Source organism: Salvelinus fontinalis, chromosome 19 (assembly GCF_029448725.1).
Source record: "Salvelinus fontinalis isolate EN_2023a chromosome 19, ASM2944872v1, whole genome shotgun sequence".
NCBI classification, from domain to species: domain Eukaryota; kingdom Metazoa; phylum Chordata; class Actinopteri; order Salmoniformes; family Salmonidae; genus Salvelinus; species Salvelinus fontinalis.
In genome coordinates, this window is record NC_074683.1 from 7,861,927 (window position 1) to 7,886,626 (window position 24,700).

At 42.6% G+C, this 24,700-nt stretch overlaps 2 protein-coding genes across 7 annotated transcripts; one reads left to right on the top strand and one right to left on the bottom strand.

Annotated features, from left to right (window-relative positions):
* Window positions 1–2,695: 2,695 nt before the first annotated feature.
* LOC129816294 (peptidyl-prolyl cis-trans isomerase G-like) lies at window positions 2,696–9,739 on the bottom strand. Of its 2 annotated transcripts, none has more exons than XM_055870594.1 (13): window positions 9,637–9,739; window positions 9,109–9,185; window positions 8,929–9,003; window positions 8,719–8,826; window positions 8,584–8,628; window positions 8,417–8,504; window positions 7,985–8,014; window positions 7,700–7,839; window positions 5,638–5,836; window positions 5,374–5,547; window positions 5,190–5,271; window positions 4,947–5,092; window positions 2,696–4,713 (listed from the first exon to the last, which is right to left on the bottom strand). In XM_055870594.1, the coding sequence occupies exons 2-13, from the start codon at window positions 9,167–9,169 to the stop codon at window positions 3,675–3,677; spliced, it is 2,187 nt and encodes a 728-aa protein (XP_055726569.1). In that variant the 5' UTR covers window positions 9,170–9,185; window positions 9,637–9,739; the 3' UTR covers window positions 2,696–3,674. The 2 variants fall into 2 exon arrangements, with proteins under 2 accessions (XP_055726569.1, XP_055726570.1); XM_055870595.1 differs by having other exon boundaries at window positions 9,607–9,712.
* fastkd1 (FAST kinase domains 1) lies at window positions 9,712–24,688 on the top strand. Of its 5 annotated transcripts, none has more exons than XM_055870589.1 (15): window positions 9,712–9,829; window positions 12,430–12,788; window positions 12,885–12,953; window positions 13,072–13,197; window positions 13,275–13,673; window positions 15,540–15,650; window positions 20,766–20,897; window positions 21,011–21,497; window positions 21,622–21,736; window positions 21,821–21,949; window positions 23,084–23,215; window positions 23,308–23,421; window positions 23,830–23,974; window positions 24,106–24,220; window positions 24,317–24,688. In XM_055870589.1, the coding sequence occupies exons 1-15, from the start codon at window positions 9,728–9,730 to the stop codon at window positions 24,416–24,418; spliced, it is 2,637 nt and encodes an 878-aa protein (XP_055726564.1). In that variant the 5' UTR covers window positions 9,712–9,727; the 3' UTR covers window positions 24,419–24,688. The 5 variants fall into 5 exon arrangements, with proteins under 5 accessions (XP_055726564.1, XP_055726567.1, XP_055726565.1 ...); XM_055870592.1 differs by having other exon boundaries at window positions 9,744–9,829; window positions 12,629–12,788; XM_055870590.1 differs by lacking the exon at window positions 9,712–9,829 and adding an exon at window positions 9,854–11,993.
* The last annotated feature ends 12 nt before the right edge of the window (window positions 24,689–24,700 follow it).

Genomic DNA, 24,700 nt, shown 5'->3' on the forward strand with positions numbered 1-24,700 from the left:
TGAAAGCTCACATGTTAAGGTATTAGGATGTAATCAATGTTCAAATGTCATACTCGCTAGAGCAATATTACACAAGATTCATGGAGGTGTATTAATGAATCCTGCATTTCTATTTAAAGAAGCATCTCTCGAACAGAGATATCATTAGAGCAATATAGGCACAAAAGCAAGAGATGGCGGGGGAGCGCAGGAGGCTTTTTGCAAATGCATAACAGAAAATTGTGACGTTAAGGAAAGACAGAGGAAGTGATGTTCAGGTGAGTAGAAAATGATTGAAAAAGGAAATCACATAAGAAAACATTTGAAGTACCACAATAAGAAATATACATCTGTGGCATCACTAGTCAACAGTTGTCTTACAATTCTGAAAGTCTCATGGGCATAGATTTGCTAAGCCTCTTCTCCCTGCTAAGAGAGGTCCATATGCACAGGGAGAGGATCATGAAGAAATTGGCTCCACAACAGCAGGGGCAGACGGACAATGGCTCATTGCCAAGGCTATTATTGCTCAATGGCACAGCAGCAGAAGGAGATGGCTATGCTGGACTCCGTTGCCTCACACAGTGAAGCCATGGTATGGCATGTGCACCCTACCACAAGCAAGGGGTCAATCGGAAGCTCAAAATATTATTCTCACCAAAAAATTCATATTTTTCAAGGAATAAGTCTGTAAGTTACTAACAACGTATTCCATTATCATAATGACACTGTATTTGTTATTTCAGAGACAAGAACAGGAGCAGAAGGAAAGAACCAGAAAGCCCTTGACAGATAAGTCAGTTAAGAACAAAGTCTTATTTACAATGACAGCCTACCCTGGCCAAACCCGGATGATGCTGGGCCAATTGTGCGCCGCCCTATGGTACTCCCGATCACGGCCGGATGTGATACAGCCTGGAATCGAACCAGGGACTGTAGTGACACCTCTTGCACTGAGATGCAGTGCCTTAGACCACTGCGCCACTCAGGAGCCCTATGCTTTCTGCCACGAAAGAGGCAGACAGAATATTTATTGAAAAACAACACACAAAAACACAGAAAATTATAAGATGTGTCAGCAACTGTTGCACTTATAATTGAGCAACATAAGATTTAATTTAACAATTGAAATATTTATTTTTAGGTTGAAAATGCCACATAAGAAAACAGGATTTTGAGACCAAAAATGCAGAGCACATTGCTGTGGAGAAGCAGATCCAGCAGTATGCAAAGAATGTGATCAAGACAATACTTACACCACAAAGCTGCCAGGGAGGGAATTGGAGGTGGTCTTGGCCCCATCTTTGGAGGAGTGAGACCAAGTTACTTGGTTCAAGATGACATTGGTGTCCAGATGCCCAATTAGTCAGCAGATCTCAGGACATCAAGGCGCTGAACGAGACGTGGTATATTCAGCAATCCAAGAAAACACTTGGATTCACATGGTAAAGATCTGTTGAAAATAGCAACATGGGCTGCATTTACACATATCTTTTTTTTCACTAATTGGTCTTTTGACCAATCAGATCAGCTCTGAAAGATCTGATGTAATTGGTCAAAAGAACAATTAGTAGAAAAAATCTCAGAATTGGGCTGCCTGTGTGAACGCAGCCATGGTCAGGTAAAGCATTAGAAAAATAAACCAATGGAGTTTAAAAAAAAAAATGTCATAAGCATTTATGATATACCACCATTTAGTAATTTATTGCACATACAAAAAAGAAACTTGATAGGCAGGTTGTTGACTGACATAGTGTGATGATTGCTGTCTTTTTCAGTGCTCCAAGATGATTCATCTCAGAATTATGGGAATGTAGAGATAGTGATAGTAACCAATGTCTCTGAAATTATATTTTTTTGTTAAGTTTTGAGAATATACACAGTGGTGGAAAAAGTAACAAATTGTAAAACTTGAGTAAAAGGACTCAAGTAAAAACCCATTAAAATACTACTTGAGTAAAAGTCTAAATTTATTTGGTTTTAAATATACTTAAGTATCAAAAGTAAATGTAATTGCTAAAATATACTTAAGTATCAAAAGTAACAATTATTTCAAATTCATTATATTAAGCAAACCAGACGGCACGATTTCTTGTTTATTTTTGTTTACGGATAGCCAGGGGCACACTAAAACTCAAACATAATTTACAAACAAAACATTTGTGTTTAGTGAGTCCACCAGATCAGATGCAGTAGGGATGAGAAGGAATTTTCTATTTAAGTGCATAAATTGAACAATTCTCCTGTCCCGTTAAGCATTCAAAATGTAACGAATACTTTTGGGTGTCAGGGAAAATGTTTGGAGTAGAAAGTACATTATTTTCTTTAGGAATGTAGCAGAGTAAAAGCAAAAGGTGTCAAACATATAAATAGTAAAGTACAGATACCCCCAAAAACTACCTAAGTACTTTACACTACAGAATATACACAGTTCAATTAAAACTAGTGCACAAATTGGGAAACAATACTGATAGCCTGGTCCTAGATCTGTACCTGCATAACAATAGTCAGAGTTGGATAAAGCACAGATCTGTGACCAGAGTAGTTTCATTTTAATACAGCTTCCAATTTGCTCATTCATCCCCCCTTCCCCCTCTCTCCCATGAACTACTCCAACAGATTAAAATGTGATGCATCAATGTTCTCTATATCTATTGTATCAATTACCACTCTTCTATTAAACATGATAAACAATCTATAGGCAATAAAACAAACATTTGAACCATATAATTTTATTTCAAAACAGATGTTTCATTAGGGAATATTGAATTCTGACTGTTTACACAAAGCCAGTGGTTTTCATTTTTTGTTCAAAGGAAAGTCATGGCGAGGAATGTAACACCAGTATGAACTAACATGGTGGAACATCACAGCAATGCATTTACATCTACATTTTAAAAGATGTACGGGGGAAATCTGAACATAAGCCCATCTAAAAAAAAAAATGCATACAATAATACAAAAAGCAATGTGTCCGTTTCTAATTCATTTGAGACTGAGGTCAGGAAAAAGTTAGAATTCCCTGAAACAGCCAGGTAACAAACAATTTAAAAGTTTTTGTATCTGTAACACCAATCATTTTACAAAATCAGCCCTTCAAATCAAATTGAGCCTTCTCTACTGACATATACACTTAAGTCAGACAGTTTTGTATGTAGCACTTACAGTATGTTCAGTGACAAATAATGCGACAGTTGGTAATACAAACACTTAACATTTAAAAAAAATAGCCATATTAGTCATACTGGTGATGTATCCATGTAATATTAGTTAAGTCAGGCATTAAGCACAGAAAGAACACAGGACATCAAACTCATCCCTTCCATTACAATTATCACACTGGAATAACATGTCCCCTCAGTACCAGACAAAATATATATATATAAACACAAATGTTCCTTCCAACAGTCACATGTTCAGTCATTTCACCACTAACCCTCAATTAGTAAGTATCATTACATTTCCAACATTTGTAAAAATTTGTCTGACTTAACCCCCCCCCCCCCCAAAAAAAACCAAAATGTCTCCTAGCTGTCAAAACTTATGAAATCTTAAAGTGTACAAATATTCCAGAATTGGATCGGTTGCAGTATTTGTCTAAAATCGTTCTACAGCAGAACCAACCACACACATTATTAGGTATAAACGTGTGAATTTTTCAATTCAATGATGGACAAGAGTGAACATTTTCTGGACTAATCACGGTCATCAGAACTTGAGCTGTACTTCTTTTTCTTGCTGTGGTTTTTATCCTTCTCTTGGCTCTTTGACTTTTGACTCCGCTCAGGGCTTTTCCCTGTGTCTTTGGACTTGTGAGAGGACTCCTTTTCTGTGCTTCCCTCCCTTTTCTTCTTGGAGATGGGGCTCTTTCTACCCCTGTCCTTCCCTTTGCCCTCCCCTTCACTCTCAGAGTTGCTGCTCTTGGACCTCCTTCGTCTGTGAGTGTCTTCGCCGTCTCTGTTCTTCCTCTGATGAGATGAACCGTCTTTGCTATGGTCTTGATTGTTGCTCTTACTCCTGGAGCGCCTGCCTCTACGGGAGTCTCTGCTCTTAATCTTGTCTGGACTCCTTGTCCGGTCTCGGCTCTTGGATCTACCTCTCCTTTTGTCCTCCCTCTCTCTGTGGCGCCGTCTTTCATTGCTCTTACTGCGCTCCCTACCTCGCTCTCTGTCCCGTCCTTGCTCTTTGTCTCGAGATGAGGCATGTCTCCCACTGTCCTTGCTTCTGCTGAGAGATCGGTTTCTGTCCTTTCCAGAGTTCCTCTCCTTGCTTCTAGACTTTGCCTTAAGCTTCTCACCATTTCTTCCTTTGGTCTCCTCTCGGTTCTTGTCAGCCTCAGTGGGTTTAGAGCGTTCTTTACTTCTAACACGGTCTTGAGTTCCAGACTCTGTGGCTTTTTCTTTGAGGTTTCTGTCCTTGCTTCTTTGGCGGCCCCTCTTATCATCCCCTTTGCTATGTTTCTGATCCCTCTCTCTGCTTTTGGACCTACCACTTTTCTCTTTGCTCTTACTGCGGCTTCGAGATTTGGCCTTTTTTGCCTTGTGTTTGTTGTGCTTGTCTTCAGTTTTAGAAGTGTCCTTTTCTTTGCTCTTGGATCTATGGGAGCGACCTTTCTTCTCCTCTCGGTTTTTACTAGGGTTTTCAGCAACGTGTTCATGCTTGTTTTCAGAGGTCTTCCTCTCTCTTCCTCTTGGAGCTATGCCACTCTCATTCTTGTCCTCTGTCATGTCACCCCTACAAATATAAATACAGAGTAAAATCACCCTCACAGCAAACACAGAATCCAAGTTGAGACATTGAAGAAACCTTAAAATAACTGGCCCTTGGCTGATGATAACTTTTGGCAATAGAATAAATTAGCCAATACTTGAGAAGCTCCTTAACTAGATAATAATAAGCTGCTTTATACTTCAACAGCCTGATCAATCCAGCACCGGCAGTTAAAATACTAAAAAAGTAAGACTTACTTGTCACCCTTTATCCAACGGTCTCCGCTGGATGCTCTTGGTGCCCTTTGTGCACGCTGCATCTCATGGCGCCAGTGTGGAGGAGTCTCACTACGCTGGAAACGGTCCCTTGACCTTGACCTGGAGTGTGACGGAGTTCGGTACCGCTGCAAGAAAGAGAATAAATTACCAATAACTTTCTAGACCCTTGTTTTGCAGAAACTGTATGCTGATAGTACTGTACTTGCTTGACAGTGCACTTACTCTTGGACCTCTGCCTTTAATCGTCCTGCCTGATCTTGTCATCAGAAGGCTCCTCTGATATGCTGACTGACAATGAAACATTCTGCAACAAAACAAAAACGCATTTACATGAATATACTGTTGTTCCCAGTTGTAACGGTTCAGAATGAACTGGAATGTTGTTCCGTCTTGTCCATAACCTCACCTCTCCCTAGGCTTTTCCCTCTCCCTCTTTTTTTCCCTCTCCTTTCCAGATTCTTCATTTTGCTGCGGACTTCTCCTCATAAGGAAACTATTTTCTGGGATAACAGGGATTTCCTCTGGTCGTACCGTAGACGTAACCTCTTCCTCTTTCTCATCACGACTGCTGGGCTCAGACCTACAGACATTACAGACCAGACTTAAAACCTATGCTCTAATGAAGGCGGTTGTTAGAGTTCACATGCTACGAAACACATTCACTACAAACCTTTTTTTATCTTTCTTCTTCTTCTGTTTCTTGTCCTTCTTTTTCTTGGACTCTTTCTTGTGCCTCTTCTTCCGTTTCTTGGATTCTTTATCAGAGTCACCCTCAGATTCAGAAGAGTCGTCGTCAGAACTGTCAGAGTCACTTGAGCTGTCGCTGCCACTGGAGACGGCCTTAAGTCTTTTCTTCTCTTCTTTTTTTGCTGTAAAATAGTAGAGGACAGTTAACATACAGCACCAGCCAAAAGTTTGGACACACCTACTCATTCAAGGGTTTTTCATTATTATTATGTTTTAAATTTTACCCCCTTTCTCCCCAATTTCCGTGGTATCCAATTGCTAGTAATTACTATCTTGTCTCATTGCTACAACTCCCGTACGGGCTCGGGAGAGACGAAGGTCGAAAGCCATGCGCCCTCTGAAACACAACCCAACCAAGCCGCACTGCTTCTTAACACAGCGCGCCTCCAACCTGGAAGCCAGCCGCACCAATGTGTCGGAGGAAACACCGTGCACCCGGCTCCCTCCCGGTCGTGGCCGGCTGCGACAGAGCCTGGGTGCGAACCCAGAGTCTCTGGTGGCGCAGCAGTGCCCTAGACCACTGCGTCAACCGGCAGGCCCTTGGTTTTTCTTTATTTTGACTATTTTCTACATTGTAGAATAATAGTGAAGACATCAACACGATGAAATAACACATGGAATCATGTAGTAACCACAAAAGTGTTAAACAAATCAAAATATATTTTCTATTTTAGATTATTCAAAGTAGCCACCCTTTGCCTTGACAGCTTGCATGCTCAACCAGCTCAAATAAGCAAAGCGAAGCGACAGTCCATTGTTACTTTAAGACATGAAGGTCAGTCAATGAGGAAAATTAATTACTAAGAAAGCTTTTTCAAGTGCAGTCGCAAAAACAATCCAACACTATGATGAAACTGGTTCTCATGAAGACCACCACAGGAAAGGAAGACCCAGAGTTACCTCTGCTGCAGAGAATAAGATCACTAGTTACCAGCCTCAGAAATTGCATCCCAAATAAATGCTTCACAGAGTTCAAGTAACAGACATCTCAACATCAACTGTTCAGAGGAGATTGCGTGAATCAGGCCTTCATGGTCGAATTGCTGCAAAGAATCCACTACTAAAGGACACCAATGAGAAGAAGAGACTTGCTTGGGCCAAGAAACACAAGCAATGGACCGGTGGAAATCTGTCCTTTGGTCTGATGAGTCTAAATTTGAGATTTTTGGTTCCAAACGCTGAGTCTTTGAGACACAGAGTAGGTGAACGGATAATCTCTGCATGTGAGGTTCCCACAGTGAAGCATGGAAGAGGAGGTATGATGGTGAGTGGGTGCTTTGCTGGTGACACTGTCTGTGATTTATTTAGAATTCAAGGCACACTTAACCAGCATGGCTACCACAGCATTCTGCAGCAATACACCATCCTATCTGGTTTGCGCTTAGTGGGACTATCATTTGTTTTTCAACAGGACAATGACCACAAACACACTTCCAGGCTTTGTAAGGGCTATTTGACCAATAAGGAGTGATGAGTGTTGCATCAGATGACCTGGCCTCCACAATCACCCGACCTCAACCTAATAGAGATGGTTTGGGATGAATTGGACAACAGAGTGAAGGAAAAGCAGCCAACAAGTGCTCAGCATATGTGGGAACTCCTTCAAGACTTTTGGAAAAGCATTCCAGGTAAATGAAGCTGGTTGAGAAAAAGCCGAGAGTGCAAAGCTGTCATCGAGGCAAAAGGTGGCTACTTGTAAGAATTTCAAATATATTTAGATTTGTTTAACACCTGTTTTGGTTACTACATGATTCCATGTGTTATTTCATTGTTTTGATGTCTTCTCTATTATTCTACAATGTAGAAAATAGTAAAAATAAAGAAAACCCTTGAATGAGTAGGCGTGTCCAAACTTTTGACTGGTACTGTACGTGCTAAGGATACCTCCCAAAGCTATGATCCTGACGATAACACAGTCCAAGATCTCCAAGCTAAAGCAATAACAAGTTTAAAACACCTTGCCAATTTTTTGGAATCCTACAAACCTTTTGATTTTGGAATGAGCTCTCCACAGTTCATAACTTTCACTTCAGAGTATGGTCTACTGCCAGTATCTGTCTTTTGACTCTCCATTGTCTGAACGACCTCTTGGCCAGAGATCACTTGGCCAAAAACCACATGGACACTAGAATAAAAATCAGCAAGTTATAACAAGTGATAATTAAGAACAGATCGCTATTTATTTAACATGCTCTTATTATCAAAAGACCATTCAATCAGATACAGATTATCGAACTAAGTTGCAATGCTTGTCAGAATATTATAATTACCCATCCAAGTGCGGTGTGGGTTTTGTTGTTCTGTAGACCAGGATAAAAAAATGGAGCAGAAAATTAAAATGAGTCAAACATAATTTTGTAGGTTTTGATTCACTCAAGATGCTAGATTTATGAATGACAAACTAATAAATGTTGCATTACTCATCTCATATGTATATAATGTATTCTATTCAATTTTGCTGTATTTTAGTCTATATCACTCCGACATTACTCATACCAAATATGTATATATTCTTAATTCCATTCCTTTACTTTAGATGTGTATTGTTGTGAAATAGTTAGATATTACTTGTTAGATATTACTGCACTGTTGGAGCTAGAAACACAAGTTTTTCGCTACACCCGCAATAACATCTGCTAAACATGTGTATGTGACCAATCAATTTGATAATAGCAAGGCCCTTAAAACATTGATAGACTTACATGAAAAACTGTGATCCATTGGTATCTTTACCCCTGTTTGCCATTGACAGGAGGTACTCCTTGTTATGTTTGACAGAGAAGCTTTCATCTGAGATACAGACAGGCCATTAGTTAGTCCTTGAGGCTGGTTTTGATTAGAATATTAAACAAAACCGGTGGAGTCCTACCTTCAAAGAATCCTCCATAGATAGATTCCCCTCCTTTTCCATTGCCTAATTTACAGAAGGAATATAGAAATGAGAATCTGCAAATAAAACATTTCTATGTTTTGGTTGTTTGAGGCAAACACGTATTTCATATACCTTCACTGAAGTCTCCTCCTTGAATCATGAAGTCCTTCACAATTCTGTGGAATAGGCATCCTTTGTAATGCAGAGGTTTTTGTGTACCTTTTCCAATTCCTTTCTCACCTACAATGAAAGTAAATGTTTAGTCAAAACAGAGAAGACAATATGTGCATCATCTAAAGATGGTCTGAAATTAGTGTACCAAGACACGATAATGTCAATTACCTGTGCAGAGGCATCGAAAGTTCTCACAGGTTTTGGGGCAGACATCAGAAAACAATTCTACCACAACTCTGCCAACTGCAAGAGAAACCAAGTTTGTGTACATTTTAGTAAAGCATCTCTAAATTTCCGATATGATTAACTTGATGGTAAGATCAAAATGGAAAAACATTGCATTCTTACCCAGCACGTTACTGATGCCAATGTCAAAAAAGCAGCGTGGACGCTGAACTTTTATTCCCATTATCAAACTTCTGTAGCTGAAACCAACGTGTTTTGCTGTTAGTTAGCGAGCGTAATATAGCTCGATAGCTAGCTAACGTTAGTTGTTTACAAATACAAACACAACACCCATCTCGAACTACAAGCGGAGGCTAATATAGCGTATTCATTCATTGGCATTAGGACCATGGTGTATCAAAAACATGACTAGATAGTTAAGGTTAGATGATTTAAAAACACGCTTTATCAACATGAATTAAATAACGTTAATATCTAGACGAAACAATGTAAACTAAAACGACGTTTTCATTCTAGTTAGTCGTTTTGCGGATTATGGCCTGCAAGTAGTTACGCTGCTAAAACTACTAGCTTGCTGTTAACGTTAGCAGGTACATAATGCAATGATACATCTCCGTTTTTCTTTCGGATTCAATGCTATTTCAAATTGACATAACTTACAATAGCGGAAATATTATAGAGTTGACCTACAAATTAGCTCAGTTGGTCAACTGAGGCCAATATCTCACGGTAGTTCTCCTCAACAAGGTGAAATCGAGTTTCATTCAGCGCTTCCTCCACAATGTTTTCTAAAGATGGCGCGACAGGAAAAGTCAGTGCATTTTGGGTAAAAATATGCGCCAGTCAGCGCGCAGAAGACGGCCTTTCACACGTGCGGTCCCTGGTAAGTCTGGCTGGTTTTGACTGATATTATGATGATCGCTCATAATGCAAACAAACATTTTTTTATAAAATATATTTTTTAAATGTGTTCCGTTATTGTTTACCTGCTGCTTGTGTGGAGTACATAAACTAAGGGACACAGGTTTTACATGTTATTTACATTAGGGACTTGCTCATGGATTATGGTAAAAGGGACAGTATATTGAAAAAAGTACGGTAGTGGTCACGCTCCAGGAAATCGAGAAAACAGGGAGAAAGAGAGCGCACTTGTTTGAAATTGAAAAGCGTCGTGGTAGCTACTATAGTGATAAAGAAGAACATCAAGACGAAGCAGCTGCTTTACAAGTTGGATGCACTTTTGAGCGCTACATCCCGAGGGGTTCGTTCTGCTTGTGACAGCCGGTTAAATGGCGTCCCTTGACAAGGCAAGAACAATATGTATGTCAGAAGAAGTGGAGTATTATCATAAGTATAGTTATACTTGGAATACGGAGGATGAACGGAGAGAAAAAGAGGCAGAGGAGGTCTAGGAGAGAGAGAGGAAGAGGGTGAGCTTGAGTCGGTTAAAATGGCGGGAAAAATTTAGATTGTTAAAGAAGAATGGTAGAAAGTGTAACAGAGTGAGTTGAAGATGGGAGGAGAAATGGAAGTAATTGAGAGCGAAGTATCGGAGGTGGTAGGTGTGGTGAAGTTCTCGGACCCCGAGGCTTGCACTGAGGGTCAGAATAAAGATGAATCTGTCACTGTAGGAGTGAAGTTTTTTGAAAAAGTGGACCCCTTTGATCCATTTGAGGTTTCAGGGTGGGTGAAAACAGAGTTGGGTGTTGTGGAATCGCTGAGGGTAACCAGAAGTGGTCTTGTGATAATTGTATGTGTTTCTGCTGGTCATAGAGAGCGCCGTGTTAAACATTTTGGTAGGCCATCATTGTAAAAGAATGTGTTCTTAACTGACTTGCCTAGTTAAATAAAGGTTAAATAAATAAATGGGGGCAAGAATATATGCTCTCAAGAATAGGGCGCCATTGAAAGGTGTGATTACTGGGGTTGTTTGGTGCAAAGCAGACAGGGTGGCGTGAGTGGAGAAACAGAAGATTCATTGTCTGTTCTTTTGAGTTTTTATGTTAGGATATATAAGTTATCCAGTATGAGCTTTTGTGCCGACTACATTATGTTGTGACAGGTGTCAAGCTTATGGGCATGTGGCAGCAGTGTGTAGGAGTGAGGTTCCTAGATGTAAGAAGTGTGCAGAAGAGCATGAGACAAAGAAGTGTGCAGCATTGGGGAAAGTATTGATATGTGTTAATTGTAGGGGTGCCCAAGGGGCTGGGTATCAGAAATGTCCTGTGCGAGAGAGGCAGGTTGAGGTTTCCAGGGTTAGAGTAGTGCAGAAGTTGTCATATGGTGAGGTAGTGAAGAAAGTAGAGGAAGATGGGTCAAGGGGGAGGGATCCTGAGAGGAGTGGTGTAGTAGTAGATCTGTACCAGTACAGAGGGATAGGCCAACAAGTGATACATGTTTCAGTAAGATTGGATTTTTGGCATTTATAGTAATGGTTATCAACTGTACTGCAGGGATGGAACGTAAGTCGCAGAAATTAGAGGTTGTTGTGACAGCTGCAGAGAGGTATTTGGGTGTGCGAGACTTGACATCAGAAGAGTTACAGGGTGTGTTAAGTGGTGGTGTTCCATCCTTTCAGGCTGTTGGCCTAAAATAGGAATAAATATATTCAAATAGTGGAGTGTGGTATTTATTATTTGAGTCTAGTGTTAGATGGTAAGGTATTTGTTGTGTTTTTTTTTTATTTGAAAAATATATATTTTTTGAGGATTGTTTTTTTTAAATCAATGTATACGGGAGTTATACTCCAGTCTAGTAGGTGGCGGTAATGCAACATTTATTGGATGCCAACCGCCTTTAAACCTCATCGAAGAAGAATATAAAGTACGGTAGCCTAACACAGCCAACAGACTCAAGTCACAAACTGATGTAGCCATTTAGCTAGTTGGAGAAGTAAAATAGATAAATCATACTAGTTTGTTTGGTAGGTCGATTTCACTCTAATTCATTATTTGAAATTACAAACAAAAATAGACTTACACCGGTAAACGCTTAAACTGCAAGATGTGTTGGGAACGGGATTGACTTGGGCACTGTCCTGTCCCCACGTGAGTAGCACACGCTTTTATAATAGTTGTAATTGTCACAGCTAATGCTTGAAAGTCAAGTCCCAGATTTTCCAATGATTAGGTATAGTAATTTACTACTTTACCCGTTATGATAATAATTTCCCAAGTATGTTATTTCGTAATCTAATAATACTGTATAGGCATGCTTATTAGATATCATTAGGAATATAAAAGGATGTCATCCGTGTCAGTCAGCTGTGTTGTTGCTGACGTTGTTACTGGATGCATGAATTAATTGATTCAGCATGTACCTTAATTTCACATTATTCATTTTGTGGAGATATCTTCGCTCTAAATTCATATCGTCGACAGATGTTTCACTTAAGGAATATGCAGGCAGCTCTCTGTGGACCTGATCTTGGCACTGGTTAGTTTACCTTCTAAATATGTGGACTTCCATTGTCACTTGAACTAGGCCGGGTCCTCCATGTCCATGTTTCGGCTCCGAGCTGTGACTGGGAGCCGCTACCTGCGCAGGTTTTTGCATGGGGGAGCAGCGAACCGGGACTATGTTCTGGAGCAGCTTGGCATCTGCTCTGGTGAAGACCAAGTGTTGGAGGTGGTGGGCAAGAACAAGGCCAAGCTGACTGTGAACCATGTTGGCTGTGCCATAGGCATGCTCTGGCATTTCCAGAAGGAGAAGCCACAGATGCTGAGAACGGTTGAGTACATCAAAAGCCACCCAGAGTTCCTGACTCTCCGGGTGCTGGCTGAGAACAAAATTGAGCTCATGGATGATGTCATGTTGGTGGACATGCTCTACAATGTTCTCAGGTACAGATGTTGGCTAAGTGGTGGATAAGCATATATACTTAGTCTTTAAATGTTTGTTTACATTTTCACATCAATGTTGTATTTTCTCATTTGAAGGCTCAATGTGGAACCATATGATTCTCTTGCTCAGCAATTGGTCTCAGAGGCCTGGCTCAGATTATACAGGTAAATCAAAAACATATTATTTTGCTATTGAATACTACGTACCTAAAGCAGAACCATTATCTTTTAACATGGTGGTGTGAGCTGATGTACAGATGTGGGTTGATTCACTGTTTTTCAGATTTCCAATGCCATCACTGTCCAAGTTTGCTGTCTGCCTAAGTGATCAACATCTGCAGCACAGTCCTCCAATGGGTCAAATCACTGACATTTTGGATCAGAAACTCTCCTCAATTGATGATGCCAGGTACAAAAAAAAACATAATCAGTACTGGTAAGTTCTTGATACTACTTAATTTTTCAAATTTCTGAACTTCTCTGCAGGATCCTGACAACCCTCATGGTCAGCGTGTCATCTTTGGTGTCCCCTCATCTGCGGGATAAACTCATCAATAAGGCAGATCATCTCCTTGACACCATGGATCCCTCACACTACAACAACCCCAGGAGGATGGTGCAGTTCCTGCGCAACATCAAGTATAATTACCGTCCCCTGCTGGAGAAGTGCAACCACATTCTCCTGCGCAATGTTCCCCACCTAAATGCAGAGAACATAAGCATCATCCTGGGGCTCTACCAGTCAATGCAGTTCAACAACTGTGACTTCCGTCTGGCTGCAAAGCAGAGGCTAATGGAACTCGTGGATTCGAGCGCAGACCCTTTCTCCTTCACCAAGCTGTTTGTTGCTCTTGGGCCTATGGCAGGGGAGGACACCAAAGAGAGGTAGATTGAACATTTTAGTATGCCATGACCATAATCTGTTTCAATAACTGTATAGTTTTACAACTATTAATCAACTTTGAATCCTGATGCAAGTTCGATTCAGACCATTTTTCAACTCTTTTACATTGCCTTCAGAAAGTATTCAAACCCCTTGACTTTTTTCACAATTTGTTGTTACAAAGTGGAATTATTTAATTTAATTAATTTAAATGAATTTAATTGTTATTCTTTTTGTCAACGATCTACACAAAATACTCTGTGAAAGTGGAAGAAATGTCATTTATTTTTTATTAATGGCAAATAAAACACTAAAATGTTGATTTAGATAAGTATTCAATCCTCTGAGTCAATACATGTTAGAATCTCCTTTGGCAGCGATTACATCTGTGAGTCTTTCTGGGTTAAGATCTCTAAGAGCTTTGCAAACCTGGATTATACAATATTTGCCTGTTTTTCTTTTTAAAATGATTCGAGCTCTGTCAAATTGGTTGTTGATCATTGCTAGACAGCCATTTTCAAGTTTGAAGTCAAGACTGTAACTAGGCCACTCAGGAACATTCAATGTCATCTTGGTAAGTAACTCCAGTGTATATTTGGCCTTGCGTTTTAGGTTATTGTCCTGCTGAAAGGTGGATTTGTCTCCCGGTGTCTGTTGGAAAGCAGAGTGAACCAGGTTTTCCTCTAGGAATTTGCCTCCACTTAGCTCTATTTATTTTCTTTGTATCCTAAAACAAACTCCCTAGTCCTTGTCGATGACAAGCATACACATAACATGATGTAGCCACCACCATTTTTGAAAATAAGAAGAGTGGTACTCAGTGTTGTTAGATTTGCCCCAAACATAATACTTTGTATTCAGGACAAAACATTTCTTTGTCACATGTTGTGCAGTATTACCTTAGCTGTCATTTAGGTTAGTATTGTGGAGTAACTACAATGTTGTTGATTCATCCTCCATTTTCTATCACAGCCATTTAACTCTGTAAATGGTTTAAAATCACCATTGGCCTCACAGTGAAATTCCTGAGTGGTTTCCTTCCTCTCTGTCAACTGAGTTAAAAGGACACCTGTATCTTTGTTGTGACTGGGTGTATTGATACACCATCCAAAGTGTAATGACTTCACCATGCTCAAAGGGATAGTCAATGACCTTCTTTGCATGACATTGGAAAACCTCCCGGGTCTTTGGCGTTGTATCTGCTTGAAATTCACTACTTGACTGAGGGATTATACCGATAATTGTAAATGTGTGGTACAGAGGTGGGGTAGTCATTCAAAAACCATGTTAAACACCATGTATGGCACACAGTTAGTCCATGCAACTTATTATCTGACTTGTTAAGCATGCTTGTCACTTATGAACATTTTTGAACATCTTGGCATAGTTCTGTTATAATCTCCACCCGGCACAGCCAGAAGAGGACTGGCCACCCCTCATAGCCTGGTTCCTCTCTAGGTTTCTTCCTGGGTTTTGGCCTTTCTAGGGAGTTTTTCCTAGCCACCGTGCTTCTACACCTGCATTCTAGCTGTTTGGGGTTTTAGGCTGGGTCTCTGTACAGCACTTCGAGATATTAGCTGATGTACGAAGGGCTATATAAAATAAACTTGATTGATTGATTAAGCTCATTTTTATTCCTGAAGTTATTTAGTCTTGAAATAATAAAGGGGTTGAATCTAGACATTTCAGGTTTTCATTTTTTCTTAATTTGTAAACATAATTCCACTTTGAGTTTATGGGGTATTGTGCGTAGATCAGTGACACATCTACACTTTATCCATTTAAAGTACTGGCTGAAACAGAACAAAATGTGGAAAAAGTTGAGGGGTGTGAATACTTTCTGAAGGCACTAACCACTTCTCTTTCAGGTTGGAGAGTACAGCACTGCTACTGGCAGAAGATCTTAATGCCCAGCAGGCCCTAGCTGTGGCAGAGACACTAGAGGAGATTCAGTGTAGAAACCTGAATCTGATCCAAAAGTAAGTTCATTCTCTGTTGCAGCCATGTCTGAAAGTTGCATGTAGAACTTAGGCAAGTTCCTTTTCAGTCAGTCAACTTCAGTACAACATACTATGTTGTATATACATACTACTAACTGTCCCAAGGTCGTAGAGCGTGCTCACCCCCTGGATGTTGTGTGCTGAAGTTTGTACATGTTATCATACGTTTTCTGATCACAGACAATTTGTTATTCTTCAATTTGCTGGTGCAATGAGTAAGATGGCTAAGAAAACGACCGAGACGACAATGGCTAAGCCGGGGTCGATCATGCCCCCAGTCATGCGGTTATAGCATTTCTCTGAAAGATACTCATGATCCATGTGTAGTTTGTCTCGGCTTAGAGCCTGCTCAGGCGGCCCTCACTCGAACCAGTGCGTGTGCGCATTTTTACGTACTGTGTACAAGCTCCCTGGAAAGACGTGTAGCATTCTTGAGGAAGCTTGGAATTACAGATGGCTACTTTCCTTTCCTGGATGCCAGGAAGCAGAGCTGGGTTGGATGGTTGGTACAAATGTCTGCGTGGGGTATGCGATGGATGGTTGCCCGTGCCCAACCCGTCTCCTGTATGCTCTGTCGCCGACAAAGGGAGGCTACTCGAAGAGGGAGGGCGGCCAGGTTCGGTGGTTGCCGCCTGGGTCTGTCTCGGCCTCTCTTCCCAGACTTGTTGATGAAGTGTCCGGTCCCAATGGTGAAGTTGTAGGGGTAGCTCACTTGTTTAGTATACGTAGCGTTACGTCACTTGGTTATTCTAAACGGAACGTGTTGTGGTCAAAGATTTTAGCTAGCCAAGCATAGGCTAAAAAGCCTCCTGGCTAACGTTGGCTAGCATGCTTAACTTCCCTTGACTGTAAGTTATTAGCTTTCCCTATTGCTATTTTCAATTCCCGGAGTTCACAGGTGTTAAGTCTTGTCTTCCGTATGCAAATTCGATGAAAAGTGTTCCTTCTCCATGTTCAGAGACACAGTTATCAAGAGTGGTGGAAATGGAATAACCAATCTCTCCCTGTCCACAAGGTGGCGTCCCGCACCTTCAGATGGCATATCATGGTAGTCTCGTTATCTTCTCCGATCAATGGCGCGCATATGCAGTGTCGCCCTTGATCATGCGAATGGTGACGTCAGGGTACAGGCTACAATATTTTTTATTTGACCTTTATTTAACTAGGCAAGTCAGTTAAGAACAAATTCTTATTTTCAATGACGGCCTAGGAACAGTGGGTTAACTGCCTTGTTCAGGGGCAGAACGGCAGATTTTTACCTTGTCAGCTCGGGGATTCGTTCTTGCAACCTTCCGGTTACTAGTCCAACGCTCTAACCACTAGGCTACCTGTGTGTATGTCTCCCCCACGCTTCTGCAGCATCATCTCGTCGACTGTTTCCGAGGCCTCCATGTCCGTTTTGAGGAACAAAATATCCTCCCCTTCCAGGCGCAGGCAATCTGAGTGGTTCCTATGTCGAAGATCCGGTATTCCTGGTTACGAAAAGGGATGGACGGGACATTACTTCCCAATTTAGACCTACGTGCCCTCAGCAAGCACCTCAGTCTACTCAGAATGCTCATGAGCTGCCGGCTATTACAGCGATTGGCTGGTGGCGGAGTCTAGAGGGCAAGCAGTGTTCCACACATCCATGCTACTGGCCCGTATTCAGTCTCTAGGCTTCATAAGAAACCAGAAAAAGAGCTGTCTGACTCCATCTCAGCGCATTCTGTTTCTGGGTCTCGAGCTAGACTCACTTGTCTATCACGCTTTTCTATCCCCACAGAGGGTGTCTTGAGTTCGAACTCTGCATAGCCACATTTTGGCTGGGTCACACAGTGCGTTTTTGCCAGTCCCTATGCCTACAGGGGATAATGGCTTCTGTGAGAGAAGTCGTTCCCGTAGGGCTATTGTTGATAAGGCCCTTCCAGCGTTGAGTGCTAGCCACTCACCTGGACATGTCTCGCAGCCTACGCCAGTTGCTTTGGGTGTCCCTGTCAGGCCTCCAGGCCATGGCCAAGTGGTGGGACCCTCTGCTATTGTCAGGTGGCTCCCATGGGCTGAGTTATATCCTGCAAGGTGATTACGACAGAAGCATTCCTCCGAGGGTGGGGTGCTCTGTACGAAGACAGCTCGATTCGGGGGGTATGGACACTGGTGCAGAACACACTGCATGTCAATTACCCGGAGTATCTGGGGCACTGGCGCTTCTTCTTGTTTTCATCTGGCTGGCTTGTGCTGGTCAGAACCGACTATGTCAGTGGTGGCGTGCATCAACAAATGGGGAGAGTCTCTCTCTCCCTCCTAACCTTGGATTCCTCCCTATTGCTGGGGAGTAGTGCGCACATGCTTTGGGCAACGCATGTCCCCGGTTGCTTCAACTCAGGTGCAGATTTTTTATCCAGATGGGACCCTGTCCCTCAGGGATGGAGGCTCTGCCAGGTATGAGACAATTTTGTCAGGGCCGACGCATTTTTATGCATCACGAGGAAACGCACAGTGTCACCTATTTTTCTCGATAGGGGACCCGAGTTCCCCGTTAGGAACTGGCGCACCATTGGCCTCGTACCCTCCTTCACGCAGTTCCACCACTGGTTCTGATTCAGCCCACGTTGGAGTGGGTGCACCGGGAGAGCTTACCATTGATTCTTGTGGCTCCTTATTTGCCCAGGCAGGCGTGGCGATCATTCGCCTTTTTAGACGAGGACTCGTGGAAACTTGTTGTTCCAGATGAACAGGCAGGTTTGGCAAGCGAGGCCCGAGATTTGGTTCCTATGGGCCTGGCCCCTAAGATGGACAATTATTGCTACCATTCAGTCTGCAAGGGTGGTGCAGTTCCTGAAAGGTATACGTCGTTTCAGACCGGTCTCTAAACCTATTGCGCCTGCATGGGACTTGGCGCTGGTTTTGGAGGCAATGTGTGCGACCCCCCTCCTCCCCCCTTTGAGCCTCTACAGTTGGTGGATCTGAAGATCCTCTCCTACAAAACCTCCCTGATCATGGCTTTGGCCTCAGATAAACGTGTTGGTGACCTCCAAGTTATCTGTACACCCTTCCTGTACTCAGTTTGACCGGGGCGGCTCTTAATAAGGTGACGTTTCATCCAAATGCTGCCTTCGGTCCTAAGATCATGGCTGTGTCCTAGAGGTCCTTAGCTATTGAGCTATTTCCCTTTTCGTCTCCTTCTTTTGCTTCTAAAGCGCAACAGAGGTTACTATTCATGTGTCCGGTGTGAGCTTTACGCACGTACATTGAACAGACCGTGGATATCCAGTTATGTGACTAACTTTTTGTCTGTTTTGCTAATCCAGCTAGCGGCAGGGTGCTCTCTAAGCAGCATCTCTCCCACTGTTTGTGGAGGCTATCTCCCTGGCATATAGCAGCAAGGGTTACCTAGTGGTGTACGCGCCCACTCCACCAGGGGTCTGGCAGAATCTTGTGCGTCGTTTAAAAGGTTGACTATGGAGATATTTGTGCTGCGGGGAGTTGGCCATCACCACACACTTTTTGTTAGGTTTTATCCATTGGATGTCACTGCTCTCAGTATTGCACACTGTGTGCTTACAGCTGGGGGAGGGGAAAGTCGCTAGGCAGCGTGACGTGCTGCGCAAAATCCAGACAGCCGCATCTGGCGGGGTCTGGGTGGTCTGCCATGGACCGTTTCATTTATACTGAACAAGAATATAAACCTGACATGCAACAATTTCAACGATTTTGCTGAGTTAGTCCATTGAAATCAATTCATTAGGCCCTAATCTATGGATTTCACATGACTGGGAATACAGATATGCATCTGTTGGTCAGAGATACCTTAAAAAAAGGTAGGGACGTGGATCAGAAAACTAGTCAGTATCTGGTGTGTCCACCATTTGTCTCATGCAGCATGACACATCTCCTTCACATAGAGTTGATCAGACTGTTGATTGTGGAATGTTGACCCACTCCTCTTCAATGGCTGTGGAAGTTGTTGGATACTGGTGGGAACTGGAACACGCTGTCGTACACGTCAGTCTGGCGCATCCCAAACATGCTCAATGGGTGACCTGTCTGAGTATGCAGGCCATGAAGAACTGGGACATTTTCAGCTTACAGGAATTTTGTATAGCTCCCTGCGACATGGGGCCGTGTATTATCATGGTGAAACATGAGGTGAAACCGGCGGATGAATGGCACGAAAATGGGCCACAGGATCTCGTCACGGTATCTCTGTTCATTCAAATTGCCATCGATAAAATGCAATTGTGTTCATTGTCGCCTGTAGCTTATGCCTGCCCATACCATAACCCCACTGCCACCATGGGGCACTCGGTTCACAACGATGACATCAGCAAACCGCTCAACCACACGATGCCATACACTTGGTCTGCAGTTGTGAGGCCGATTGGACGTATTGCCAAATTCTCTAAAACGATGTTGGAGGCGACTTATGGTAGAGAAATGAACATGAAATTCTCTGGCGACAGCTCTGGTGGTTATTCCTGCAGTCAGCATGCCAATTGCACACTCAAAACTTGAGACATCTGCGGCATTGTGTTGTGTGACAACTGCACATTTTAGTGGCCTTTTATTGTCCCCAGCACAAAGTGCAGCTGTGTAATGATCATGGTGTTTAATCAGCTTCTTGATATGCAAAGGAGAAATGCTCACTAACAGGGATGTAAACAAATTTGTGCCAAAAATGAGACATTTATTTTTGTTCATATATTTTTGTTCAGTGCAGTATCCGTACGGGTCAGCTTGTGGCATGATATATTTCCCTATAGTATGTTGTACCGAAGTTGACTGACTGAAAGGGAACATATAACTTTAATTTATGTTCGTTCCCTGAAGGAGGGAAACGTGGTGCAAAACCTGTTTGGTCCCGCACCGCCCGTTGCTGGGCTCGGTGACGAGTGGTATTAAATTGAAGGAATGAATCCGAGCCTCACGCTTATCACCTGTGGAAGGCGTGGCTTCCAGCGAGTTGCAGATTACATTGGCCTTGTCAGGTGTGATTGTAGATCCTTCAACCGAAGTTGCGAGAGTGCGACTCCCCATACATAGTATGTTGTACCTCGTTTCCCCTCCTTCAGGGAACAGTAGTTATAGTCATAATGTAACGTTGTCTCTTTACAGGATTGCATCAGTAGTCCACAAGAACCTGCATGTCTACAAGCCCATGGAGATAGCCAGGATCACACAAGCCCTGATCCTGCTGCATTACCAGAGTCCAGAGCTCTTCAATAAATTAAGGAACATTCTGGTTCAGTGAGTAATTATTCGAAATAATTATTTGCCCACTAAGCTCCTTTGTTTGTAGACAGGTCACTCTTATTGCATACTATACAGTATGAGTAAGCTAATACAACTTCTTCTCACAGGTTCTTGCTGGACAGTGTCTACCCATATGAAGTGACCATGCTGACTCGTGTTCTCTCCATGCTGCCTTCACCTCGACTCGACGAAAGCGTCATTTCACGGGTGGAGGCAGTGCTGCCCCAGTGTAATCTGAATGACCTGAACACCTTTGCAATGGCCGTCGCTAAGTGGGTGCGAAATGACCCGTCCTACCGACACAGCACGCCCAGCAAGTATGTGCGTCTGCTACAGACACTGAACCGCTGCGGGCATGAACGCCTGCGCAAGGCTGATCGCCTGGACTTGGTGTTGGAGGAGCTCAAGTACATGTCAGGGGAATGGTTTGAGGAGATGCTGCTGGAGGAGACCATGGTTACACTACAGAGGTTGGAGGACCAGATATCCTGGACCAATGTGCCTGAGATGGCCCTTTTCCTGACCAGGACTAATCACCTCTGTACTCCATTAATGGACCGCATCGCTAGCGTGGCCATGGAGAATATCAACAAGGTACTTTGAGACATGCACATTATCTTTTATTTCACATTAGGCAATACTATTATATTGTCTGTAAATATGTAGAGACAGAATGTAAGTCCGTACTATAACAAAAAAAATCCCCTCTTTCCTGAAGATCCACTACTCAGCGACTTATGCCACCTTGCTGCCCTTTGCTGTACTGAATTATGATCCACCAAGGGTGGATGAGCTGTTTGACATCTGCATTCAGCGCGTCATACCTCACATCAGTAAGTGATTGTGGATTATGCTACATTTTTGTGTTTGGAACTCATCAAAAGGACCAGCCAAATATATTGTTCTTCTTCCTCCAGGTTCCTTTGACCCCCATCTGCTTGTACTTCTTGCATATGCCCTGGCTGTGGCTGACTGCTTCCCGGAGGACCTGGTTCGAGAAATCTTCAATGTGAATTTCCTTGCCAAGCTGGATTCCCAGTTAGAAAGTATGTTATCGAATTATATTAGAAATGTGTGAATGAATACAAACTTGTATCCTGTTTCCCTTACTATCAAAAAAAGAATTGTATACAAATGCAAAACAATATACATTCATTGGCCAGTTTATTAGGTATACCAACCTAGTAATGGGTCGGACCCCCCCCCCCTTTGCCATTACCATTACACCACTGCCACCAGCCTGTATCGTTGACACCAGGCAGGATGGAGCCATGGACTCGTGCTACTTACGCCAAATCCTGACTCTGCCATCGGTATGACGCAACAGGAACCAGGATTCGTCGGACCAGGCAACGTTTTTCCACTCTTTAGTTGTCCAGTGTTGGTGATCGCGTGCTCACTGGAGCTGCTTATTCTTGTTTTTATCTCATAGGAGTGGAACCCAGTGAGGCTGCAATAGCCCATACATGACAAGGACTGACGAGTTGTGCGTTCCGAGATGCCGTTCTGCACACCGTTGTACTGCGCCGTTATTTTCCTGTTTGTAGCCTGCCTGTTAGCTTGCACCATTCTTGCCATTCTCCTTCGACCTCTTATCGAGCTGTTTCTCCAACAGGACTGCTGCTGACTGGATGTTTTTTGTTTGTCGCATCATTCTCGGCAAACCCTAGACACTGTTAACTCAAAATTACACCACAACAAGGTTCCAGTTTTTAACAACGTTTACTCAGCCCTATTAGCACAATACATGGTTGCCATTGCACTCAGGCCAGGTTCATCAGCAACGAGACTCCTGCGCAGGCACACTAATAACAGAGTGATAGCACCGTAATAACAGAAATATAGGGATACTTAAAACATGAACTTAACACTGTCGTGTGTGAAAAGCCCAGGAGGTCGGCCATTTCTGAGATACTGGAACCTGCGCGCCTGGCTCTGGCGATCATGCCACGCTCACAGTTTTGCCCATTCTAACATTCAATCGAACAGTAACTGAATGCCTCGATAATGCCTGTCTGCCTGCTTTATATAGCAAGCCATGGCCACATGACTCACTGTTTGTAGGAGCTAACCATTTTCGTGAACGGGGTGGTGTACCGAATAAACTAGTGTGTAGCATAAAAAGGTTGATTATTATGAGATAAGGCTGGTGGGATAAGCTAAACTCTCTTTTGTGATAGCCCTGCCTGACGCCCTCAACAAGCGTGTCCGCCTGCGTCTCATGGAGCTAAATCGGGCTGTGTGTCTAGAGTGTCCAGAGTCCCAGGTTCCCTGGTTCCACGAGCGTTACTGCCTACAGTTACAGAAGAAAGGTGAGCCAATACTGATGTATTCATATTTGTGGATTGCCCCAGTTCCTACTTCACAAATGTTGAGGGTCTAATTTCATGCTTACTTTTGTCAGGGAATGGTTCCATCAGTCCTGTCCAACAACAAATCCACAAAATGCTTGGGGAAGTTCTTGGAGGGATTAATTGTGCCAGAGTGGCATTGCTCACTACTTATTTCTACACAGTAGGTGGGTAATACACAGGATTCGATTGCAGCATGTTTGACAGCAGTTGGCTCCTCCCTTACAAAAAAGATTGCAGCCAGGGTACAGTATAACTACAGTATGCTGCAAATACTGCGTCCAAAATAAATAAAAATTGCTGCAGTAATTTTGCTGTGTACACTACAGTGTAACTAGTTATAGTGCAGTTCAACTACAGTACGCTGCATTTATTCTGCAGTCATTGCGTCCAGAATACCACAGTCGACTGCAGTTTCTGCACTTTTACTGCAGTTTCAAACTGGCAATCTTTTTTTGTAAGGGCTGAGTCCTGACCATGTGTTGTGTTAGTAGATTGGTATTACACTAAAAAGTTAATCAAATGTCTCTGTCACCTGTTCTAGTTGTGGTCTATATTTCATCTTATCTCCCTAGACTTTGAATGTGTTCTGGACAGACACCACCAGGCGGTGGCCTACAGTGAGCAAAGTCAGCTGCAGATATCTGGAGATGGGAAGGTCCGCTGGGGTTCTGACTCTGTAGGGAAGGATCGGAGTGAGGTCCCTCCAGGGGCACAACGGTAGGAAGCTTTATTGGTAGATTTCAGAACTTTTGGTTGAAAAACGTTTTGCTGATGTACTGTTATCATGGGTAAACACATTGAAATGGAGTTCATGGGTATTGACGTTTTTCATTTTTCCACATGCTCAGTGTTGCTGTGGACTTCTTGGATTTCAAATCCTTCTGCAAAAACTCTCGTCACATGAAAGGGGAAGCAATGATGAGAAAGAGACATCTGGAGATTCTGGGATATCATGTTGTCCAGGTATGTGTGTGAAATATCATCTGTCTGTCCTTTAAGTGGTATTACTGTGTATGTAAAATTGTACATCACTGATTAATGGTAATGTCATTTAAACAGATCCCTCATTTTGAATGGAACTCTATGGAGCTCTCCACACAGGATGCATGGAAGGAATACCTTAGGAAGAAGATATTTACTGGGCTTCCCTCAAGCACCTAGATGTTGAATGAAGGACACGTGTTATATTGCTTTTGCTACTGAACCGTGAGAGAAAAGGTCTGCCTTTTTAGAAATGTATATTTGCAGGCAGGTCATTGACAATTGTTTTTAAGCATCAGATGTTTATCAAGTGCTCCTTATTGCCTACTCCAAAGCCTAAAGTGGACATGGAGCTACCTCATCTCCTGCCAAGAAAAATTGTATCAGGCTTTTTATATGAACTGTAGCATTTGTCAAATAATAATTTTTGTAATAAAATTTTAAAAAATGCTTTGTTTTTGT